The sequence below is a fragment of the Bos indicus x Bos taurus genome, chromosome 4, assembly GCF_003369695.1.
Source record: "Bos indicus x Bos taurus breed Angus x Brahman F1 hybrid chromosome 4, Bos_hybrid_MaternalHap_v2.0, whole genome shotgun sequence".
NCBI classification, from domain to species: Eukaryota; Metazoa; Chordata; class Mammalia; order Artiodactyla; family Bovidae; genus Bos; species Bos indicus x Bos taurus.
The window spans coordinates 2,536,037-2,559,899 of record NC_040079.1 but is presented as its reverse complement, the minus strand read 5'-3'; the positions used below and the strand labels follow the sequence as shown (position 1 = coordinate 2,559,899).

General features: G+C 46.8%; 1 protein-coding gene, 1 long non-coding RNA gene and 1 other non-coding gene across 3 annotated transcripts in view; 1 reads left to right on the top strand and 2 right to left on the bottom strand.

Annotated features, from left to right (window-relative positions):
* Positions 1-3,246: 3,246 nt before the first annotated feature.
* Positions 3,247-23,722, bottom strand: LOC113890958. The gene is made up of 2 exons (XR_003510629.1): positions 23,648-23,722; positions 3,247-3,519 (listed from the first exon to the last, which is right to left on the bottom strand). It is a non-coding gene; the product is annotated as an uncharacterized LOC113890958 (long non-coding RNA).
* Positions 11,313-11,419, bottom strand: LOC113891954. Its single transcript, XR_003510929.1, has one exon. It is a non-coding gene; the product is annotated as a U6 spliceosomal RNA (small nuclear RNA).
* RBM33 (RNA binding motif protein 33) overlaps positions 23,166-23,863 on the top strand; it is a 110,399-nt gene continuing 109,701 nt past the window's right edge. Inside the window, exon 1 of the mRNA XM_027538487.1 lies at positions 23,166-23,319. Coding sequence (XP_027394288.1) covers positions 23,277-23,319 — 43 coding nt within the window. The 5' untranslated portion in view covers positions 23,166-23,276. The remainder of the gene's footprint in view (positions 23,320-23,863) is intronic.

Below are 23,863 nucleotides of genomic sequence, written 5' to 3'. Positions count from 1 at the left end.
ATGCAGGAGCCTCCCCCCGACTCTAAGTGGAGGGAGACAGGCAACTTGGAGCGGAGAGCTCTGCCCAAGTGTTTAGACTGGTTTCCCAGCAGGAAGTGTGGCTGGCATCCCTGGCTGCCTCTCTGCCTTCTAACCCCTGGGATGAGTCACAGGGCCGGGGCCTGAGTAAGTCTCCCTCAGTTCAGTTCCGTTCAGTTCAGTCACTCAGTTGCGTCCAACTCTTTGTGACCCCGTGGACCACAGCACGCCAGGCTTCCCGTCCATCACCAACTCCTCTAGTTTACTCAAACTCATGTCCATTGAGTCGGTGATGCCATCCAACTATCTCATCCTCTGTCGTCCCCTTCTCCTCCTGCCCTCAATCTTTCCCAGCATCAGAGTCTTTTCAAATGAGTCAGCTCTTTGCATCAGATGGCCAAAGTATCAGAGTTTCAGATTTAGCATCAGTCCTTCCAATGAATATTCAGGGCTGATTTCCTTTAGGATGGACTGGTTGGATCTCCTTGCTGTCCAGGGGACTCTCAAGAGTCTTCTCCAGCACCACAGTTCAAAAGCATCAATTCTTCGGCACTCAGCTTTCTTTATAGTCCAACTCTCACATCCATACATGACCACTGGAAAAACCATAGCCTTGATTAGATGGACCTTTGTTGGCAAAGTAATGTCTCTGCTTTTTAATATGCTGTCTAGGTCGGTCATGACTTTTCTTCCAAGGAGTCTTTTAATTTCATGGCTGCATGAGTCTCCTTAGAACAAACGAAATGGGTGACATCAGGTTGGTTAACACCCAGGATGGCCTCACAGGGGACAGAACTTACCCAGGAGCGGCTAGATTGGCCTGGTCACCCTTGGTACCAGCCCCTGGTTCCCTTCGCTCAGCCCGGACCCCCTCTGTGCTCAGCCCTCCCCTGCTCCCTTGGCTCCTGCCCCTCTGCCCTGCTCGCGCGCATGATCTGAGCTCCTTTCCTAGGTTACAGGGAGGCTGGGACCCTTGGAACAACCTGTGCCTGAGATCCCAAATTGCATAGCACCTAAGAGAGACAGTCATGTGAAAGAAATCCCACACATTAAAGCAAGGTTACGAACTTCCCTGGTGGTGCAGTGGATAAGAATCTGCCTACCAGGGCGGGGGACACAGGTTCTATCCGTGGCCCGGGAAGATTCCATGAGCCGTGCAGCAACTAAGCCTGTGAGCCGCACCTACTGAAGCCCGTGCGCCTAGAGCCCGTGCTCCGAAACGAGAACCACTGCTGAGAAGCCCGTGAACCACAACCAGAGAAAGTCCTCACAGCAACGGAGACCCAGCACAGCAACCCCCCAAAACCCCACAAGACTGCAAAAGGGCAGGGAAGGAAACAGCCACAGGAATTCAGTCTTGAGATTTTGAAATCACAGTTTTCTGACTCAGAACTGAGAAACACGGGGCAACCGTGGAGAGGGGAGGTTCCGCTGGGATTCCCACACCCAGGACTAGCTGTTGGGCCAAAAGCGCTTTTATTTGTCAAGTGTTTTGACAGATTTTAAAGCCGTTTTACTTTTACTGCCTGGAGAGGAAAGCAGCACTCGTCGGAGTACTTTTTCATAATTCTCCTCTTTTTGTCCAACAAGATCAACGAGCCAACCACCTGCAAGGGAAGGAACCGCCTCTGCTTCTGGAAAAGTGAGAGTGAAGTTGCTCAGTCGTGTCCGACTCTTTGAGACCCCATGGCTCCTCCGTCCATGGACTCTTCCAGGCAGGGATACTGGAGTGGGTTGCCATTTCCTTCTGGAGGAGCTTCAAAAAGCAAGGGAGGGGCCAGACTCTTCTGGAATCCCCCAGACGCGTTTTGCAAGTAGACACAGGTGCGTCCTCTACCCTCAAAGCCCTGATGAGACCACAGCTCCTCTTTGCTGAGTCGCCAGTCAGCGCCTCCTCTCCAGAAGGCGGGAGACGCTCTTTCCCCACACCAGGCAGGCAGGAGTCCTGAGACTCACCATCAGCCGTGAGCACCCCTGCATCGCCAAGCCCTCCCTCTACGCCAGCTGTGCCACGTTGGTCTCTTGGTCCTCGCTCGGGTGGACGTGCCAGAGAGCAGTCACGAGACGCATCCAGCTTCGGGGCTTTTTCAGCTCCATGACGGTGGACCCATGGGAACCTATTGCCATGGGGCAGCTGGGCAGACACCTGCGTCTCGGGGTCCCTGGCATAACTGGCGACCAGTCTTAACTGGTGGACAGGGCTCCTCCTGGGCTGAAAAAGCATAAACCCTGCAACACTGAGACTTGTGTTGACGCTTGGGTTCCCAGGGCTCATTTCTGTCTTCTTTTAACATCCATTTGATGGACTGGGAGCTCCTAACGAGAGATATCTCCAGATGAAATAGCTATTAGGTTGGGAACTTGGGTGTCTAAACAGGCATATCTTTCTAAATTGCAGATGATTAGCTGGTTCACAGACTTTAGCTGTGACAAGCATAATGCGTTGCTTAAGTGGCCTAAACGGGTTTGTTTTGCTCTCACATATCAGCCCCAATGCTCTCCCAGCAGGAAACTTAAGAGCAAAAACAATAAATAAATGAATAAAATTGTGTTGACTGGAGAGGAAAAGAAAAATGGGCATCTATCACCAAATACTACAAAGCAAATAAACTGAGAAGTGGCATTTCAGGCAGAATCGACAGCTACAATGTGTCTGCGTTTGCTCCACTGTCTCACTAGGGCGCGAGTGCAAAGCTTATGCACCGATACAAGAGAACACAGAGTTGATACAATTTTGTGTTTCTAAGTCTTTTTAAGATACTGGTGGTGGTGGGCTGGAAAAATATGAATGATATGGAAAATGTGTCAATTCAGCTATTTTTAAATGAACAAAAAGAGCTGATACTTAAAAAATACAAAGTATACTTTTCCAAACTGAAAAATTCCTTTGTAACGCAATCAGTCAAGGTCTAATTTTAAACTATCACCTCTTGCATTTGGGGTGCACGGGCAATCTTGTTTCCCTAAAGCAGAATATTCTGCATGGCCTGGTTTGAGCTCACCTGCTCCCCATCCGTGTTTCCTTTTGAGTAAATAGAAAAGAGCAAGTGCACAGCATTTAATGAGATGACTCCTTTAGGAGTCTAAATTACTCAGCATTTTCTAAAGGACTATTCAAGGACCTGCTATATAAAGTCAACAAGATCCTTAGATCTCCTCTGTGACTACCACCATGGGCAAAGTGGTTACAATGTTTAGACATGAAATAAGAGAAGCAGACTGTGGATCTGGTTGGCTTTGGAGAATTTACTCAATTGTTAATTAACTGGCTATCTTTAACCACTAACGTTTATCAAATGTCTTACATATTACCCAGACATATGAAACAGGCTTCAAACGCAACTTCATCCCATGTTCCAAACACAGGTCCTTTCTTGGGGAGCTGTCCACATGCTGCTCTGACAGCCGCTGGCGGGGGCGGGCACCACGGCTCCCGCGTGATGGTCACCGAGAGGGAAATCCAGGCGGCGCGAGGCAGCTGCAGCGGTCTCGTCAGGACGCCTGAGAAGACAAATTATGTTCTCTCTTTGTTGTTTTCTGTCTAAACATATTTGACAATCGATCTTTTATTAGCATTTGTGTTCTCTGAGATGATGCTTTTGTACATCACCTATGCTATTTCAGCACAAGGTATCAATCATGGATTAAGGACAAGATCTTGTACAAAGAATATTTATGTCTTAATTGTCTTGAAAGCATGGCATAGTAATTGAAAATTCAAAGGTCAAAAATGCTCCTTTGTTTTTCCTATTTTTCAAGAAATCAAGAGGCCAACAACGCAAAGATTGATAGAAATACATTTTCCTTGTCTCTTTGGCACATTATACTAAATGGAGAAAGGTGTCAGGCTGTCAAGACTTTGTGATGGTTCCCATCTAAAGGTGAATATGCCATTGAATGCCTACTAATAGAGATACTGCCTTAGAGGTAAAAAAGACTAACAGACAAATCATGAAAGAGATCATTATGAAGGAATGTGAACACTGGAAGATACACTTAACCTCAACAGCAATCAAATATGAATGAAAGCCAAACCTAGATGTCATGATTTACCAGTCAAATTATTACACACAAAAATGTATTAATCACAAGTATTGTATGAGAGCCAATCTTTCTGGGACTCTAACTGAAGGAAAGACTCTCAAATCCAAAGATACACAGAGGAAGTTGTTCATTCCAGAAAAACACAGGACACATTCTAAATATCACCCACAGAATCGATAACTAGGTTGCAAAACAGCCACACGATTATCTAGACTTAGTCAATAGTATACTGACTATGTATCCTTTCAGTGATAAGAGGGATACACTACTATGGATAAAATAAATAAGCTGTGAGGATGTTTCGTACAGCACAGGGGATATTTTATAATAATGGCAAATGGAATATAATCTTTAAAAATTGTGAATCACTGTGTTGTAGATCTGAAACATAAAATATTGTAAATAACTATACCTCAATAAAAAACAAATAGAAGTCTCATGAGAGAAAAAGAAATATGGACCCTGACCCATAACTTGCATCATAATAAAAATGAACTCAAAATGGATCAGAGACTTAAATGGAAGACCTGAAATCATAAAACATCTATCTAGAAGAAAACACAGAAGAAAATCTTTGCAGCTTTGGCTAGGCAAAGATTATGTAAAACCCCAAAACCATAACCATAAAAGGGAAATGACTGATAAACTGGACTTCATCAGACTTTAAAACCTATGCTTTTTGAAAGATACTAATGATTATGAAAAAACAAGCCACTGACTTGGAGGAAATATTTTTAAAACACACATGTGATAGAAATTTGCTTTCATGACATGAAAAGAGTTCTCAAAACTCAATAATGAGAAACAAACCACCCAAACGTAAAACAGGGAAATAGTCTGAATGAAGATACATGGGCGGCACTCAAGCATGGGACAAGAGTTCAGTGCCCTAAGTCAGAGTAGGGGGTTCAGACAGACCAGACGAAACACCACGGCACATTCATGGAAATGGTTAAAGCTTTAACCATTTGCCCTGCGGATGTGAATGCAGAATGGCATGGTTGCTTTGGAAGCCCGCTTGGCAGCGTCTTACAAGTAGATGTATATTCCTCATATTATCCAGAAATGTCACTCCTATTTATTCAAGGAAAGTGAAGCTTATGTTCACTCAAAAACCTGTTTGCGAATGTTGACAGTGCTTTATTTCTAATCACGCACCACTGAAAACAACTCAGATAAGCTGTGGGATGCATAAGCAGCCAGGCCCATCTTTCCAGTGGAATCCTGCCCACAATGGTCCTTTCAGTTGTGCATGAGACTCTCCCTGCAGTGTGCGATGAGACCCAGGAGGCTACTCATTGCATGATGCCATTCTGTGCATGAGACTCTCCCTGCAGTGTGCGATGAGACCCAGGAGGCTACTCATTGCATGATGCCATTCTGTGCATGAGACTCTCCCTGCAGTGTGCGATGAGACTTAGGAGGCTACTCATTGCATGATGCCATTCTGTGCATGAGACTCTCCCTGCAGTGTGCGATGAGACCCAGGAGGCTACTCATTGCATGATGCCAAGCATGTGACTCCTTTCACATAACATTCTGGAATGTTATGGACCTGGGACCTTTGTCAACAAAAGTCCATATAGTCAAAGCTATGGCTTTTCCAGTAGTCATGTACAGATGTGGGAGTTGGGTCACAAAGAAGGCTGAGCACCGAAGAATTGATTTTTCAAACTGTGGTGCTGGAGAAGACTCTTGAGACTTCCCTTAGACTGTAAGCAGATCAAATGAATCAATCCTAAAGGAAATCAACCCTGAATATTCATTGGACGGACTGATGCTGAAGATGAAGCTCCAGTACGTTGGCCATTTGATGCGAAGAGTCAATCTATTGGAAAAGACCCTGATGCTGGGAAAGATAGAAGGCAAAAGGAGAAGGGGACAGCAGAGGATGAGAGGGTTGGATAGCTTCACCAACTTAATGGACATGAATTTGAGCAAACTTCAGGAGGTAGTGGAGGACAGGGGCACCTGACGTGCTGCCGTCCATGGGGCTGCAGAGTCCGACACAACTTATTGACTGAAAAACAACAACTAGAAAGGGCAAAATAAAATGTAAAAAGCACATCAGTTGTTTCCAAGGACTGTGGTTGGGAAAGGCATGACTGAAAAAGAACAGGAAGGAATTTGGGGAGATTTTAACTACTCTATATCTGACTGAGGTGGTGGTTAGGTAATTCTATGCGTTTGTAAGAACTCAGAGACTTGTACACTAAAAGCAGTGAATTTTGCTCTTTATTCTTATGAATAAACTTTCATCATTTGGGTGAAGATGACAGGTTCTGGACACAGATAGTGCTGATGGTTGCATAACAATACGAATGTACTTAATGCTACTGTACATTTGAAAATGCTTACAATGGAAAATGATGTTTTGTATATTTTACCACTATAAAAACAAGATTTCATAATTGCTAATTTCATTAATTTTTTAATATTCTATTTTACCTTTTGGCAATAGCGATTGTACTGTCAACTGAAAAAAGTGCATAACATGAGAGTTGTGTGTTAAGTTTTACTTGGGGCAGAACGAGGACTCTGGCCTGGGAGACAGCACCTCAGAGAGCTCCAAGCAGCTGCTCCACGGGGGCGGGCGGAGGCCGGTATATGCGTGATTTGGGCGACGGGAGAGCCCACAGGGAAGCACAGATGTTTTGCAAGAAGTCTCTGCTGGTCATAAGCAGCAGATGTCACCAGGAAGCATTTTAGCGCTTTTCTAGACACGAGGAGATGCAAGAACTGGATTCATAAAACCTCCTGAAAGTATCTAAATATCCAAAGACCTGTTCGGCCTGTTTTTCCCAGAGTACAGAACACCTCATTCCTGATCTCCACTCTGAACTCCTTTCAAGGAGTGTTGAAGGTCAGCAGCTGCAGCGCCTCACGATTTAACCCAGCCGCCAATTTGTATTGGTAGTACTTAAAGCACATTCATCTCTGTCATATTACTGATCCCCATCTCACTAAAGCCCTCTGAGCTTCAAATGTTCAGTCACTAAGTCATGTCCGACTCTTTGTGACGCTATGAACTGCCGCACGCCAGGCTCCTCTGTCCTTCACTATCCCTCAGAGTTTGCTCAAACTCATGTCCAATGAGTGGGTGATTCTATCCAGCCATCTCACCCTCTGTCATCCCCTTCTCCCCCCGCCTTCAATCTCTCCCAACATCAGGGTCTTTTCCAGTGAGTCAGCTCTTTGCATCAGGTAGCCAAAGCACTTGAGCTTCAGTTTCAGCTTCAGTCCTTCCAATGACGATTCAGGGTTGATTTCCTTCAGGACTGACAGGTTTGGTTTGGCTTGGAATGACCCCCTTTAACTTAGAAGACAGGTCCGGTAAGCAGTCTGATGAGGTGAGGCACGCTGCCTGCAGGTGGCGCCCTTCCCCTCCCAGCTATCCGGCCCATCTGGCCGGTTCATCTCCAGAAAGCTTAAGTGCTCCTTGCTTTTCCTTTGCTGAGTGACAGCAAGGGTATTTCCCGAAGCTATGCATGGATTTTTGGAAAGAGGGACAGTTTGGTCACTAATTAATTTTATTCAGTAGCTGGAGCAGAGATTTGAGTCAATAAGATTCAAAACTCACGTATCAAATGCCTCGGTTTCCTTAACTTTCTGTGACACAGAAAACAAAACTTTCATGAAATAGCTATTTAGCTAGGTTCAGCACTCGCTGATGGTTTGCATTCTGTTCTATACTAAAGGACCGGTTACATTTTTCAAGTACTGCTCATGACCCACTAAGCTGACTTCGTCACCCACTGCTAAGAGGTGAGCATGCTTTGAAAAACACCCCTAGTGAGCTTGGCTACCCATCCTTTGCACGCATGCCAAGTTGCTTCAGTCGTGTCTAACTCTTCGTAAGCCCATGGACTGTAGCCCACCAGACTCCTCTGTCCATGGGATTCTCCAGGGAAGAATTCTGGAGTGAGTTGTCATGCCCTCCTCCAGAGGATCTTCCTGACCCAGAGATCAAACCCTCATCTCTTGGGTCTCCTGCATTGCAGGTAGATTTTTTTTGTTCCACGCAGATTCTTTACCACTAGAGCCACCTGGGAAGTCCACGCTTTAGTCTCATTAACAACTTTTGTAGGGGAAAGACTGAAGGTCTTTTAACTATGTGTGTGAACTGAATATTTCTTAAAAGTTAAAAACTGTATTAAAAAAAAAAAAAAGTCCTTACCTCTTAGACCCTCATTTCCTATCCCTGTGACTAGCACCAAGGCTGCTTCAACCACAGGACCATGTCACTGGTCCTCACACCTCCATGCACCATCCTGCCTCAGGGCCTTCGCACCGGCTCTTCCTTCCGCCTGAAGTATCTTCCTCCAGATGTCCCCCGACTAGGCCCTCGCCTCCTCCAAGCCTCGGCCGCAGTGTCGCCTCAGTGAGGCCCTCCCTGATCGCTGGTTGAGAGCTGCAGCCACACCTCAGTCAGGCTTGCCCTGCTCTTCACGTCCCAGTCATGTCACCCTCACTATTTAGTACATTTATGTGTTGCTTATTGTCTGTTTGTCCAAGTTAGACCATAACTCCAGAAGGGCTGGGGTCTTTCTGTCTCTTCACAAACGCCTGGAATAAAGCAGCATCTGGAAGATACTCAGCAGGCGCTGACAGAGTTTCTTGAGTATTCTCTACAGATTAGAATGGGCAGGTAGACGCTTCACATCGTATCTAGTCGATGAAGAGAAGCCGGGCACGTGGCTCTGCTCCCACCCGTGCCCCCGACCCCCAGGCTCAGGCCGACAGGATGCTTCTCAGAGGGCGGGCCTGGAGCAGAACCACTCATCACACTCACCAAAAAGGCAGGTTCCAGGGCTCACCCCAGACCCGCTGACGTAGAGTGTCTAAGGGCAGGGGCCAGGAGTTTGTGCTGTAGATAAGCCCCAGCCCCCACTAACTAGCTGTTTGGACTTTGCGGTTACCAGCACGCCATCTGACTAACCCCGACTGCGCGTGTGCTGCTGGCAATGCTGAGTCACGATGGCAACCGAAGTGGTGGCCATGGTGGAGGAGTAATCAGGCTGCAGGCTGGTTAATATGCGCCCAATGCCGAGCACCACCTAACGCAGTAACTCATTTACTCCTCTCCACAGCCCCAGAGACCAGCATGTTATCACTCACCCTAAAGGCGAGGAAGGGGGCAGAGAGCGGGGACAGTTTGTTTAAGGCCATGGGCCAGTCCAAGCGAAGCCCTGTGTACTGATCTGGTTTCCTGGGTGTACTATTTCACTGCGTACAATTTGATTCCAACTGCTACTTCTTTAAAATAAAAATAATGTGGAGAGAGGAAGAGAGGGTGAGATGTCTGGAAAGAGTAACATGGAAACTCACATTACCATATGTAACATAGATAGCCAACGAGAATTTGCTGTCTGGCTCAGGAAACTCAAACAGGGGCTCTGTATCAACCTAGAGGGGTGGGATGGGGAGGGGGATGGGAGGGAGGTTCAAAACGGAGGGGATATGTGTATACCTGTGGCTGATTCATGTTTAGGTTTGACAGAAAACAAAATTCTGTAAAGCAATCATCTTTCAATTAAAAAATAAATTAATTTTTAAAAAATAAAGAATAAAGGGAAAAACAAATAATCATATTTTTTGCAAAAAAAAAAAAAAAAATCTACAACGAGGTCAAATACAATTGAGAAGGAACTATTCAAAGAAGGCCAGTGCTTGTAAACTCCCGTGAGCCCACAAGAGGTGGCCTGGATCTCCTGTCCTCCCTTGTCCGAGATGTGCAGGAGGGTGGGAAGGTGGCCCCCCACGCTCTCTGGCCTGGGGAGCAGCCCTGCCGCCAGGCTGCCTGGGCCCTTGGTAGATTCTTTACCAGCTGAGCCACCAGGGAAGCCCAAGAATAGTGGAGTGGGTAGCCTATCCCTGCTCCAGCAGAACTTCCCCATCCAGGAATCGAACCAGGGTCTCCTGCATTGCAGGTGGATTCTTCACCAACTGGGCTGTCAGGGAAGCCCTGGGAGACTGCAGGTCGCTTCAGTTCCCGCTACCAGCTGAGCTGACACCTGGGCTTCAAGTCTGAACAGACTTTTCCTGGACATCCCCGCCCGTCTTCACACCTCAGGGCCACCTGGGGGCCCAGACCAGCATTGGCTCACCCCCGAGGCGCAGCTATTCTAAACTCCCTGAGGGCAAGCTCTCCACGTGGGGTGATGGAGGAGTGCCCCCTGAGGCGGTGTGGGCTTCCTGCCTCCCTCCGCTCACCAGACCCCAGCCCTGGGGCCTTGGACTTCCCTGAGGGACACTTTCAGAGTGCTTAGGGCAGCCGCAGTAACCGTCTCCCTTCATCCTTCCTTTGAAGACTTTGTATCCATGCTCACGGTTTTACATTTCAGCAGGGCTCACGGCCTGTGGGCTGAGAGCTGTGTGAACTGCATGGAATCGTGAAATTGCGTATCCAGGTCGGGCAGAGGGTGAGGACGTCCGTGGCACTGACTAGCACCCATCTGTTTCTATCATTCCACAGGAGAACTTCAAAGATAAAGGGATTTCTTCTGGAGCATTTACTCCCCTGTTTGGAGCAACCACATGTTAATGGTCCAGCCAGCAAACTGCCCACTGCAGCTTTCCCATCTCAGAGCATCCTCTGTGCTCCAACACGACCCGACGGGGACAACGATCGAGGTGAGTGTCCAGCGAAAACAGCCGAAGGAGCGGACCCCAGGCCGTCACCTACCCAAGGGGTAGGTGTCAGCGCTGCTGACAAGCCCCAGATGCTAAATAACACAGAGCGCCAGCCCACGAGAAAGAGGGAAATGGTGTGTGTGTGTCTATATGTGGAGATCCTTTTATCTGAGAACTAAGAATAAAGAAACATGCAAGTTGTCTGTTGCAAAGTAGAAACCCAGAAAAGGGAAGTCAGAGACCATTGCAGAGGATGGTGAGTATGGGGTGCAAAAGATGGGGGATATGGAGGGGTGTCAGGGATGGAAAGCGATACCCTGCTGATTATGCCCTTAGCAGGCTTGGGGTTAGAACCAAGTTAATGTCACATCAATCAGTAAGAATGGAGGGAGACTTCCCATGAGATGCGAACAAACAAGAGAACCAAAAGGTGTGTTCCAAACAAATAACAAAGCAACACAGAAGAGGTGGGACAAGGAAAGAACTAAGACTAGCGTTCTCTGGCTCACCTCGCTATCTTTTTTTTTTTTTAATTTTATTTTATTTTTAAACCTTACATAATTGTATTAGTTTTGCCAAATATCAAAATGAATCCATCACAGGTATACATGTGCTCCAAAAATATGGAACGCTTCACGAATTTGCGTGTCATCCTTGCGCAGGGGCCATGCTAATCTTCTCTGTATCGTTCCAATTTTAGTATATGTGCTGCCGAAGCGAGCACTCGCTATCTTAACAGAGTGGACTGCTATGATAAAGTACCGCCCGACTGGGCAGCTTGAAGAAAACATTTATTTCTCTGGGTTCTGGAGGCTGGATGTCCAAGATCAAAATCTGGCCGCACAGGTTCTTGACGAGGACCCTCTTCTGGCGGTCAGACGGCCGCCTTCTTGCCGCGTGCTCACGTGGCAGAGGGTACATGGCCTGAGCTCCAGTATCCTGAGAATGCTGACCTGTCATGAGGGATCCATGCTCACGACCTTACCTAAACCCAATCGGCCCTCAAAGTCTCGTCTCCTAACATCACCATGATGCTGGGTAGGGTTTCAACACAGGGACTCAGGGGTGGGCGTGACGTACTCTGAAGCTCAAGGCGAGAGGACACGGGGTACAACCTGAAGGGTTTTCAAATGGCCAAGTCTGTGACAATTCGAGCAGGATGAGTCATGATAATAATAGATTATGATCCATGGAATAGAATATGATTTCTTGAGTCTGTCCTGACATAAATAAATAAATAAATAAAGAGCCAGTAGTGAAAGCTCTTCCTTACAGCAGTGTCACAAGGGATAAATGTAGAATGTGGAGTTAGAAAAGCATCCTTTAGCACCCAATGTCTTCAAAATGAATTCACCCAAGAAGAATCGATGAACAGGCAAGGTTTGAATAGAGACGGTACACGTCCATAGTCCCGGAGTAGCCCCCTCCAGGCAGCTGTCAACTACAGAGGGGAGAACCAGTGGAGAAGCCTGGAGGACGCCTCTAGGGGTGGACCAGCTGGGCAGTTTCCTGAGGCGTCAGTCTACATGGGACACACATATCAAAAAAACCCTCTAGAAATGTAGAGATGGGCAAAAGTTACGTTTGCTGGAATCCCGCTAAAGAAGAGTACTGTTTGCGGCTAGAAATACACTCCAAGCCACTCCCTCCCTAATCCCAAAGACTGGCAAAGGCAGCCCCTGACGGGGAGGGGTGGGGAAGGGTAGGGTGGGGGTTTGGGGGAGAAGAGTAGCTTCAGTTCAGTTCAGTTCAGTCGTTCAGTCGTGTCTGACTCTTCGAGACCCCATGGACCACACGCAGCACGCCAGGCCTCCCTGGCCATCACCAACTCCCGGAGTCTACTCAGACTCAGCTCCACTGAGTCGGTGATGCCATCCAGCCATCTCCTCTTAGGGCTGCTCCAAACCCCAGTCGAGAAGCTGAGTGGTCGCTCTCAGATCTCCATCATAAAGACCTCAGTTCCTTCTCTCAATACATTATTTTTAAGCATTAAAAACAAATTGGGTCACACCTACTGTCCAGCACAAGGAACCATATACCATATCTTGCAATACCCTATAATGGTATTCTTGGGTATTCCCTATAACGGACAAGAACCTGAAAAAGAATATTTGTGTATGTATAATGAATCGCTTTGCTGTACAGCTGAAACTAACACAACATTGTAAACTATATTTTAAAATGGTTTAAAAATAATAATACATTTTTAGAAAATAAGTGAGGAAACTAAAAACAACTGGTTCGCAGAAGCAAGGAATGAGGACGTTGTCCCCATCTGTTCCTGCATGAAAACCACCCCTCCCAAACCCCTCATCCGCCATCCTCAGGGCTTTCTGCAAAGCTTGGCTCCCCCTCCCTGGCCGCCCCGTTTGGGTTGGAGTGTCCTGTTCCCATAGAGCTCTGCACACCACCCCTCAAACTTCTGATTCCTTATTTCCTCATCTGTCTTCTATTTGTCTATCTCCACGTGAACACAAGTTTCCACTGCACTTCCCACTTAGCACCTATGCAGGTGCGCCTATCTCACACCTAGTCACACAACACGTGCTCAGCACGTATGTAGGTGCACACTCTGCTGGTGGAAAAATATTTGGACCTTAATTTTTTTGATCATTTTTCCCCAGAGAAAAAGCTAAATGCCCTCTTTTGGGATTACTTTTTAGTTGGAAGAACACTGAACAGATCTTTAGTTTAAAAAATAAGCTGGAAGAATCCGACAAAACTCAAACCAACCTAGAGAATGTTCTTAGGCAGTTCTGATTCAATAAAACCTCTTTTTTGACCCGTTACGTCACAAATTAGCCTTAAAAACCAGCATTTGGGTGAAAAATCAGCAGCTGACTTCATTCTGTTTCTATATTTAACTCAAAAAACAATTTCTAGTAGAACATTACCCTGATTTTCAAGTGTTAAAAATTTCAGACTAGTAAATCTGAGACTTTTGATATTTATGATGTCAAATGTTTACAAGTAAAACAGCTCAATGGAAAATAAAATATCGCAAGAAGAAAGTAGTCAGAGAATTCAGAAGATTATATTATCATACGAGTGGAAAAAAAGCCTGATTTATTATGATGTGATCGTTCAGATATTCAATACATTTCAGAGACTGAAGTCTGCAACACGCCCAGCACAAAACACATGGAATTCCACTGTGACTGTGCAGCCTGTGCCCCGTCCCCCGCCCAGAATATCTGCCACGCGTGTGCATGTCTTTATACCCTGGCTTTATAGGAAAGTCTTCTCTATATACACATTTTAATCTTTTTTTGTCCGACTCTCTGATCTGAGGTCTTTCCATTTTGGCATGTCTAGCGGTGGTTAACCACTTTCACTTCATGAGTATATCACAATCTATTCATGCATTCTTTTTAAAAAATGTGCATTTCACAGAGAACTATAGTCAATATCTTGTAATCACCTATGCTGCTGCTGCTGCTGCTAAGTTGCTTCAGTCGTGTCCGACTCTGTGGGACCCCATAGATGGCAGCCCACCAGGCTCCCCCGTCCCTGGGATTCTCCAGGCAAGAACACTGGAGTGGGTTGCCATTTCCTTCTCCAATGCATGAAAGTGAAAAGTGAAAGTGAAGTCACTCAGTTGTGTCCAACTCTTTGCGACTGCATGGACTGCAGCCTACCAGGCTCCTCCATCCATGGGATTTTCCAGGCAAGAGTACTGGAGTGGGGTGCCATTGCCTTCTCTGAGTAATCACCTATAATGGAAAATACTTTCAAAAATAGCATATGTGGATATGTATGACTGAATCTCCTTGCTGTGCACCTGTCACAGGATAAGCCAACCATACGTCAATAAAACGTATATATTAAGAAAAAACATGCATTTGACCCTGTGCTTGTTTGGGTTTTTATTCTTTTGGGAGTTCTGTTGGTTTTTGCTATAATCAGCAATGCTGCAAGCACGTTCTGGTTTTTTTTTTTTTTCTAATTTTATTTTATTTTTAAACTTTACATAACTGTATTAGTTTTGCCAAATATCAAAATGAATCCGCCACAGACGTTCTGGTTCTTAATGCACATGTGTGAACATCTCTTTCGGGTGTGTACCAGCGGGAATATTGCTGAGTAGAAGTGCATATTCTTTTCTTCACTAATTAATAACTTTACCAGATACTGTCAAATCGTTCTAAAGAGCGGTTGTTCTACTTCATTCTTCCATCAGCACCACCAGCACTTGGTACTGTTTACGTTCTGAATCTCTACCGATCTGGTGGGTGTGAGCTGGCTTCAGTGCGTATGCCTCCTGCACAGTCAGGCTCCCCAGCTTCTTGTATTGTCATCAGCTATTTCAGCATTCTCATCTGTCATCTGTGCGTTTATGTGCTCAGCCTCTCAGTCATGTCCGACTGACTCCTTGCAACCCCAGGGACTGTAGCCCGCTAGGCTCCTCTGTCCACGGAATTCTCCAGGCAAGAATACTGGAGTGGGTTGCCAAGCCCTCCTGCAGGGTATATTCCCAACCCAGGAATCGAACCCAGGTCAGCCTTTGCCCATTTTTCTAATGGGCTATTGGTTTTTATTATTATTACCAATTAGTGTGTATGTATTCTGGGTACTAAAACTTTGTTAGTCATACACAAGTATTTTTTTCCTAGTTTATTTTTCCTAGTGTCTTTTCACATTTAAGTGACATTTTTAGATAATGAAGCAGTTTCAAATTTTAATGAGCTCTAGTTTACCAATCTCTAGCTGCTTTTGTTTTTATTGTTTTAATTCTTTTTCAAAAAAAATCATTTACCCACTGAATTAATATAATTCTATGAGACAAACATTTATCAAAGCATTATTTTTTTTCCTTCTAATTTCCAATGTAGTTCAATAAGAGAGATTTATTAGTGGCTTTTAGGGCTTCCCTGGTGGCTCAGACAGTAAAGAATTCGCCTGCAAAGCAGGAGACCTGCATTTGATCCCTGGGTTGGGAAGTTCCCCTGGAGAAGGGAGTGTCAATCCACTCCAGTATTCCTGCCTGGAGAATTCCATGGACAGGGAGCCTGGGGGGCTACAGTTCACGGGGTGGCAAAGAGTGGGACACAACTGAGCAGCTAACACTTTCACTTACACTCTTTGCCGATGGATGCACTTCGGTCATCTCCACAGTCAGCCATATAATGTTCTAAATGTCAACACTCTTTCTAGCAGCAAAACCTTTTTATAGGCATTTTTCAGTTCAAACAAGATATCTTATATATGAGTGATTATTGTAAAAAAAAATCTTTGAAGTGCTTAGGGACCTAATTCAATACTGAGAGCTTGAAAATTAACAGTAGCTTAGTGTATGCTCTTAGATACAGTGACAGCATAAACCAGGACCTGTTGCCCTGGATCTGGCACTGCTTTCTGTTGCTTCACATCGATTTCTCCCTGGTCTGTTTAGCCTTGTTTAAAACTCCTTCTGGCCAGAGGAAGCGTAAACTGCTCTTCCCTCCCAGCGCTTAAGTGTTGTAGCTTATAAATGGCAGGTGGTGAACGAAAAATTGAACAAACATTTGGGGTACGCCATTAGGACAGGATTGTTTAGGCTTTATATAGCTGGTAAATGTTTATCTATGGTGCACAAAGCAGCGATCTACATTCCTTTCATTTTCTGCTGATGAAGATTCCTTCCTTTGCATTGCATACTATATTAGCCTGACTTTGAAGTGGCGAGTAGTTATTTTTGGACTCTGTCATTCCTGCCTCTTCCTTCACATCTGAGCCCAAGGCTCAGAAGGACACAGTCACTGGCATCTCTCAGGCCACCTTGTTCCAACCTCGCTGTGTGGAAGGATGAATGCCCCCAGGTTAAGTGCCCACCCCTGGGGGCAGTATGGAAGACAGAGGGCGTGGGAGACAGTGCTAGTGGCTTCTGTTCTCTGCTGCTGCTGCTGCTGCTGCTAAGTCGCTTCAGTCATGTCCGACTCTGTGCGACCCCACAGATGGCAGCCCACCAGGCTCCCCCATCCCTGGGATTCTCCAGGTAAGAACAGTGGAGTGGGTTGCCATTTCCTTCTCCAATGCATGAAAGTGAAAAGTGAAAGGGAAGTCACTCAGTTGTGTCCAACTCTTCGAGACAGCATGGACTGCAGCCTACCAGGCTCCTCCGTCCATGGGCTTTTCCAGGCAAGAGTGCTGGAGTGGGGTGCCATTGCCTTGGAACGGGCCTAGTGTTCCGCCCTTTTTAAGCCCTTTGCAGGACACTGACCCTTCCTCCCATTTCAGAAGCTACAGGAATTTTGTGGCACATTTTTTGTGCTCCTGGTACAGCTCTCAATGCCCTTTGTGCATAAAGGAGGAAATGAAGGTCCGGACATGTGCCTGCCGCCAGATTCAGTTCAGTTCAGTCGCTCAGTTGTGTCTGACTCTTTGCGACCTCGTGAATCGCAGCACGCCAGGCCTCCCTGTCCATCACCAACTCCCGGAGTTCACTCAGACTCACGTCCATCGAGTCAGTGATGCCATCCAGCCATCCCATCCTCTGTCGTCCCCTTCTCCTCCTGCCACCAATCCCTCCCAGCATCAGAGTCTTGTCCAATGAGTCAACTCTTCGCATGAGGTGGCCAAAGTACTGGAGTTTCAGCTTTAGTGTCATTCCTTCCAAAGAAATCCCAGGGCTGATCTCCCTCAGAATGGGCTGGTTGGGTCTCCTTGCAGTCCAAGGGACTCTCAAGAGTCTTCTCCAACACCACAGTTCAAAAGCATCAATTCTTCGGCGCTCAGCCTTCTTCACAGTCCAACTCTCACATCCATACACGACCACAGGAAAAATCATAGCCTTGACTAGACGGACCTTTGTTGGCAAAGTAATGTCTCTGCTTTTGAATATGCTATCTAGGTTGGTCATAACTTTCCTTCCAAGGAGTAAGCGTCTTTTAATTTCATGGCTGCATTCACCATCTGCAGTGATTTTGGAGCCCCCCAAAATAAAGTCTGACACTGTTTCCACTGTTTCCCCATCTATTTGCCATGAAGTGATGGGACCAGATGCCATGATCTTCGTTTTCTGAATGTTGAGCTTTAAGCCAACTTTTTTTCACTCTCCCCTTTCACCTTCATCAAGAGGCTTTTGAGTTCCTCTTCACTTTCTGCCATCAGGACGGTGTCATCTGCATATCTCAGGTTATTGATATTTCTCCTGGCAATCTTGATTCAAGCTTGTGCTTCTTCCAGTCCAGCATTTCTCATGATGTACTCAGCATATAAGTTAAATAAGCAGGGTGACAATATACAGCCTGGGCATACTCCGTTTCCTATTTGGAACCAGTCTGTTGTTTCATGTCCAGTTCTAACTGTTGCTTCCTGACCTGCATACAGATTTCTCAAGAGGCAGGTCAGGTGGTCTGGTATTCCCATCTCTTTCAGAATTTTCCACAGTTAGACACCATAAAAGGCTCAGGGCTCAAAATGCTTAGGGCTCAGGCGTGGCTTCACAAGATTTGTCACTAGTCAAAATGATAAACAGCAATTTTTAGTTGCAATACACAATGACCATATTTCTTTTTCCAGTTTGCAGTCAGTACTTGAGGATATTAGAGTTAATTGCCAGCTTTGCAACAGGGGGATGGATGTCTAAGTTCCTTTAACAAGAAAGTGTTTTAATAATTTGGTCTTGTACGTTCACTCTGGGACTGGGCTGTTCTTATGTGAACCGCCTAGAACTGTTGGTGACACCAGACGGGGACCCCTGGGGCAGGGCAGCATCATGGTCATTTTTGTGCCTCCACTGCCCCACCCCATGCTTGCACACGTCTCGTGGTGGCTGGTGGGCAGCTAATGTTAACAGGAAGCAACTAAGCTAGAAATATGTATGGGTCCTTCACCCTCAGGAAGGTAACCCCAAAGGTGAGGAGGGCACACCCAAGTGACTACTTATCAGTTGGCACAATGGGACAGTGACTGTAAGGATGATGGGTATTCAGACAACACAAATCGTTTGGACTTGGAAAGATTAAACGTTAGCAAGAAAAAAGATGGGAGTTGAACTCATACTGAAAGCTAAGGTGTAACAGGGACCAGCAGGAAAAGATGAGTTCGATTTATAAGCGGCTAGAAGAATTAATTTAGAAAGGTAACATTCCCATTTCCAGGAGCACTGTTTTTCTTTCTGCTTTTACACAGATCTCAGTTTCATTATTCATACTGTACAGTAACTGCACAAAGCTCTCCACAACGTGGGGGAGGGATCAGACTGGAAGGTCTCCTGGGTGGACCGCTTGGTAGTGGGGGAGCCCTGTGAGTGTCGTTTCATTCTCTGTTAAAACAACAAAGGAAGACGGTAACAAGGTTGGGAGGCCAGCCACTGCCAGCTGTGATGCCCATGAGCACTGTCCAGATCGACATTTTAAACATGTTTCTGAAGCGTGATTGAACAACAACCAAAAAAGCTAGGGCTTTTTCTTTCTCTGTCCCCTTCCCACAGTGAAAATGGGTTCCCTATTTCCTCAAGGCCACGCTTTTGTTGCTTTTCTGCCCTGAAGATTACAGTTTATTTTCGGGGGAAGAAGAGGAGTGTGTGTAGGTGTGTGTGTAGGTGTGTGTGGTGGCTGTTCCCTTTCTCAGCCCACACAAGGGCTGTGCCCGGGACTCTGCCCATCTTTCTGGTCAACGCCTGATGCGGTTCGTGGAGAAGAAGCCTGCAGGATGGTGCAGGTCTTTCTGCCTCTGCAGCTCTGAGGGGCTTCATACTCTCATGTTAGCCCACATGTGGACTTCAGATGTCACTGAACATTTTTAGCTGAATCTTAGTTCCAGCTTCTAAGATACCTTGACTTGTCTGCTCCAGGTAAGCAAAGGCCCAGGTCCTGTTCTTCCTTGTAGATGTCTGCGTCTCCATTTTCCGTCGGCTGCTTTGGAACCCTTCGGTTCTCTGATGGACTGAGAAAATTGCAATTGATTGTAATTTTTTATTGTCATGAGCTTGGCAGTGATGTTCTTTGCAGCTCTCTGTATATCTCAGATGAAACTGGAAATTTCTAATCTGCTTTTGTTGTTCTCCACTGAGTACTTAATTTCAAATATTGCATTTTCACCTCTAGAAGTTCCACTTCATATATTCTCTGTCCTTCCTCATTAGGGTCCCATTTACCTTAAGCCCTTGAGCATATTTATATCAAGTCTTAGAAATCCCTGGGCTGATAATTCTGTTGTCTCTGTTACGTATGTTTCTGTTTATTAATTTTTCTCCTGGTATTGGTCATATATTCCTGCTTCTTCCTTTCGTTAGTAATTTTTCTTTAAATGCTGGCCTCTGTGAATTTTACTTTATTGAGGGCTAGGTTGGTTTTTTGTTAAAGAAAACTGAAGTTTGTTCTGGTGGGCCATTAAATTATGTGCTGATTAGCATAAACCATTTCAAGAGTTGTTTTTTAGGAGATTCTAGTGCTCCTTTGTCCTAGTTCTAAATGCATGGACCCTTCTTGGATCTTTCTGAAGGTCCTGGGTGGTCAGCCAGGGTTACCCCCTCTGGGTGGTTGAAGTTTAAACGTTGCCCAGCTCTGCCTGAGCTCCAAGAACGGTTCAGTTGATAGCTTTCTGGTTGTTCTGGTCCTCTGTTGATATTCATGGGATTTCTCCACGCAGCAGCACATTCAAGGTGTCCCTGTGTGGATTCTTGGAGCTCTTCCTAAGCATTGCTGCATCATCTGCACTACCACCCCCCACAATGTCCCATGTTAGCCCCTCTAAATTCTGGTCTGTCTCCTCAAGTCTTTAAGACAGTTGTGTTTTATTTGAGTGTCCTCTCCTGCCTCATGGTCCAGAAACTGTTTCCAGGCAGAAAGCTGGACGATTATAAGGTTTCCTTTCTCTCAGTGCCCACAGGCTTGTGCTGCCTGTGGCCCAGTGTCGGAAAGCAATTTTGTTTTTTCAAATGCGTCTTTTCAAGTTATGGAGTGAGGGGAGTCTGTCCCTATGTCTCCATCATGGCCAGAAGCAGTTTCTTTATGTCTGTGTTAAGATCGCCTTTGTGGATGCTGTTCAGTTTCATCATATATGTCTAGGTGTGGCTTTATTTTTCTTGCTTGTATTTGTTATGCCTCCTGTATTTGTGGGTTTGTATCTTCCATCTCTTGTCAAACATTGCCTCTTTTCCGTTCTCTTTTTTCTCTACTTTTTGCAATGCAATTTCTCATGAATTTGATTTTTTCATTCCAAGCTTCAAACGTTCAAACCTCTCCTTCATGTTGTCCCTCCACCCCCATCCCCCACTTTTGTGGCATATTCTGGGAAATCTTTTCCTGTCTTTAATTTTCTCAAGTCTCTTTTCTGTTTAACTCCTCTTTTGCATTTTTTACTTCAACAATGAATTTTTTTTGCAGTTTTATTGAGTTATAATTGATATACAAAAAAATGACATAAACTCAATGTATACAATTTGATATGTTTGGGTATGTGTATATACCTGTGAGACCATCATCACAAACAAACTACTCTTTGGTTCTCTCATTAAACCTTAACTTGGAGTACAACTGCTTCACAGTGTTGTGTTAGTTGTGCTACACTGTTTTGAAGCAATTAGAATTTTCTAGAAGTTTCATATAGAGTAGAACCCTTTTATTCTGAACCATTTGAGAATAAGTTCCTGACTTGATGTGCCATCAGGTACTTTTGTAAGAAGGAAGAAAAAATCTTGAGTCCATGTCGGGTCTGTTTCTGTTAATCTTTGTATTCTATTGTTTTTGCTGTAGTTAAGAATGTCGCCTATAGCCTGAACTATTCAGGACAGCCCATTCTCAAGGATCTGACCTTTAACAGTATAGCACTTTGCCGTTTGTGTAGAAATAAAAAAGTGGCAGAACAGAGAGTAACATTTGTCTTGCTGGGGTGGTTTATAGAAACACTGTAACCAGACCTTTGCAGAGAGCTGCAAGAACAAAGGATTCTAGTTTGTAATCATCACTTCCTTCCCTTTAATATAAAAGCAGCCTGAATTCTAACACATGCTTCTTTGGGACACTAGTCCATCATCTTCTTGGGTCTGTAGGCTTTCCAAATCAAGTGTTAGTCTTTGCCCCAACACCTTGCCTCTTGATTTATTGGCCTGCCAGGCAGCAAGAAACACAAACGTGGACTCTGTAATTGTATTTCCAACAAACACTTTCTTCCTGCATAGTACGTGCAATCATCAAAATAAGGAAGTGAAGTCTGCTACGTAACTCCCATCTTATTTCCAGACTCTGATTTTTGCAAATTGTTCCAATAATATTCATTAGCGTGAAGGATCCAGTTCAGAATCATGCATTGCATTCAGCTGTCATGTCTATTTTTTCTTCAATCTGAAAAAATTCCTCAGTCTTTTCTTGACTTGAGTGACTTCCAACACTTCGGAAGACCTTTGTGGTACGTCCCTCAATTTTTTTTGTCCTTATTTCTTCAAGGTTAGACTCAGTTACGTATCTGCGACTGGATTACCACCGGAGTGACACTGTTTCTTCCTGTTGCATCCTTTCAGGTGGCACAAAATTCTGATTTACTCCGTTACGGGAAAACGTTTACTATCATCAGTTAAGGCGGAGTTTTCTAGGCTTTTCCACCATAAAGCATTCTTTTCTCCTAAGAGCGTCCACGAGTACTGCTTGAGGATTCATATGAAGTCCTTTGGCATCTCTGCGCCTATGTTCGGCCTTCTCTTCCTAGCTAAAATGACCCATTTCTTTCCCCATATTTCTCACATTCCTTGTTCTTGCACCAACGTCAGTAGCTCGTCTGTACTTAAAGGCCTAGCTACATTCACCCCACCCACCCGCCGAGTGAGAAGCCGTCTTCAGACGCCTTCCCCCCAGCAGCCCTCAGCCTCCTCCGCACCCTGATGCCCTTTCTGTCACTCTTTAGCACCACGCTCTCAACCCTTCCCGCTCCTCTCGCGCTCTCGTTCAGCGCAGTCTAACAGTCTCAGGGCCCACCCGCTCAGCGAACCTGCCGCCGCCCCGCAGCCCGCAGAGCGCCAGCCGGGCGCCGCCCCGCCCGCCCGCCGTCGCCCCACGCGTCGGCCCCTAGCGCCGTGACTCCGCCCCCAGCCCGCGCCTCACAGTCCAAACACAGAAACCCGGCTGCCGCCCCGTAGCGGGGCGCTGGGCCTCTCCCACTTCCAACGGGACTTCCGCCGGGCGTAAAGCTCGGCGCCAACTGCTGCAAAACGCCTTACGACAGAGCTCGGGCCGCGCTACGGCCGGCAACCGCCCAGGCCCCCGCGTTCAACACTGGGCTGTCTGGAAGCCCAGCGAGGCGGCCGCTTGCGAGTTTGCCTTCCACCTTCGGCCTTTGTTTCCCCGGGGGCGGCCAGGAGCCGCCGCGGCCGGCGGGAAGGGCCCGCGCCGGCGCCTCCCGACCGCCATCATCCCGGCGTGCACAGCGGCGGCAGGCGAGCCGTCCGCCATGTTGCGATAGTTTGTTGTTTTCTTCCTGCGGAGGAGCAGGCCGGAGGGCCCCCACCCGCCGGCCGCGCCGCCTCCGGCACCCAGGCCCGGCCAGCCGCCCCCGTCCCCCGTCCTCCCCGCCCCCCGCCGCGCGTCCCCGGGCCCCGGCTGGCCCGGCGGCCCCCCCCAGCTGGCTTGGTGGGGCGAGGCTGAAGGCCGGGCCCAGCGAGCACCATGGCGGCCGCCCTGGGAGCGGGCGGAGGAGCGGGCGCCGGAGGTAAATGAACGGCCGCGCGCGGGAGGCGGCGGCGGCGGCTGCGGGCCGCTCCCGGCCGTCGTAGTGCCCCCGGGAGGCTCGGGGGGGTCGGGGTCTCTGGTGTCCTTGTCCTGAGGCGGCGGGCGGCCTGCCCGGGGGGACAGCGGCCGCCGCCGGGCGCGCTCGGGAGGGTCGCGGCCCCGCTGGGGTCGTTCGGGAGGGCTCGGCGTGGTTTCCAGCCCCTTACTGGACCTGGCTGAGGCGCACGGACCTGAGGGAAGGTGTTTGCGGGGCATTTCAGAGAGTAAGGAGTCTGAAAAAAGAACCTCCCGCGACTGCTGTAATTTACCTGAACTCCTCAGTTGTCTGAATCCGGACCCATTAGTGCTTGCTTGTCAGCGTCTTGCAGAGGGTGGAACTGGGGCAGAAACGGCAGTTTTTTGTCTTGTCTTCCAACCATAGATAAGTTTGGCAGAGCACCTAACTCACACCTTAACCTGATTTTTTCAGGCAAAATCACTTTCTGCTTGAAATCACATTTTTGTTGACTGAAGTTTTTTGTTTG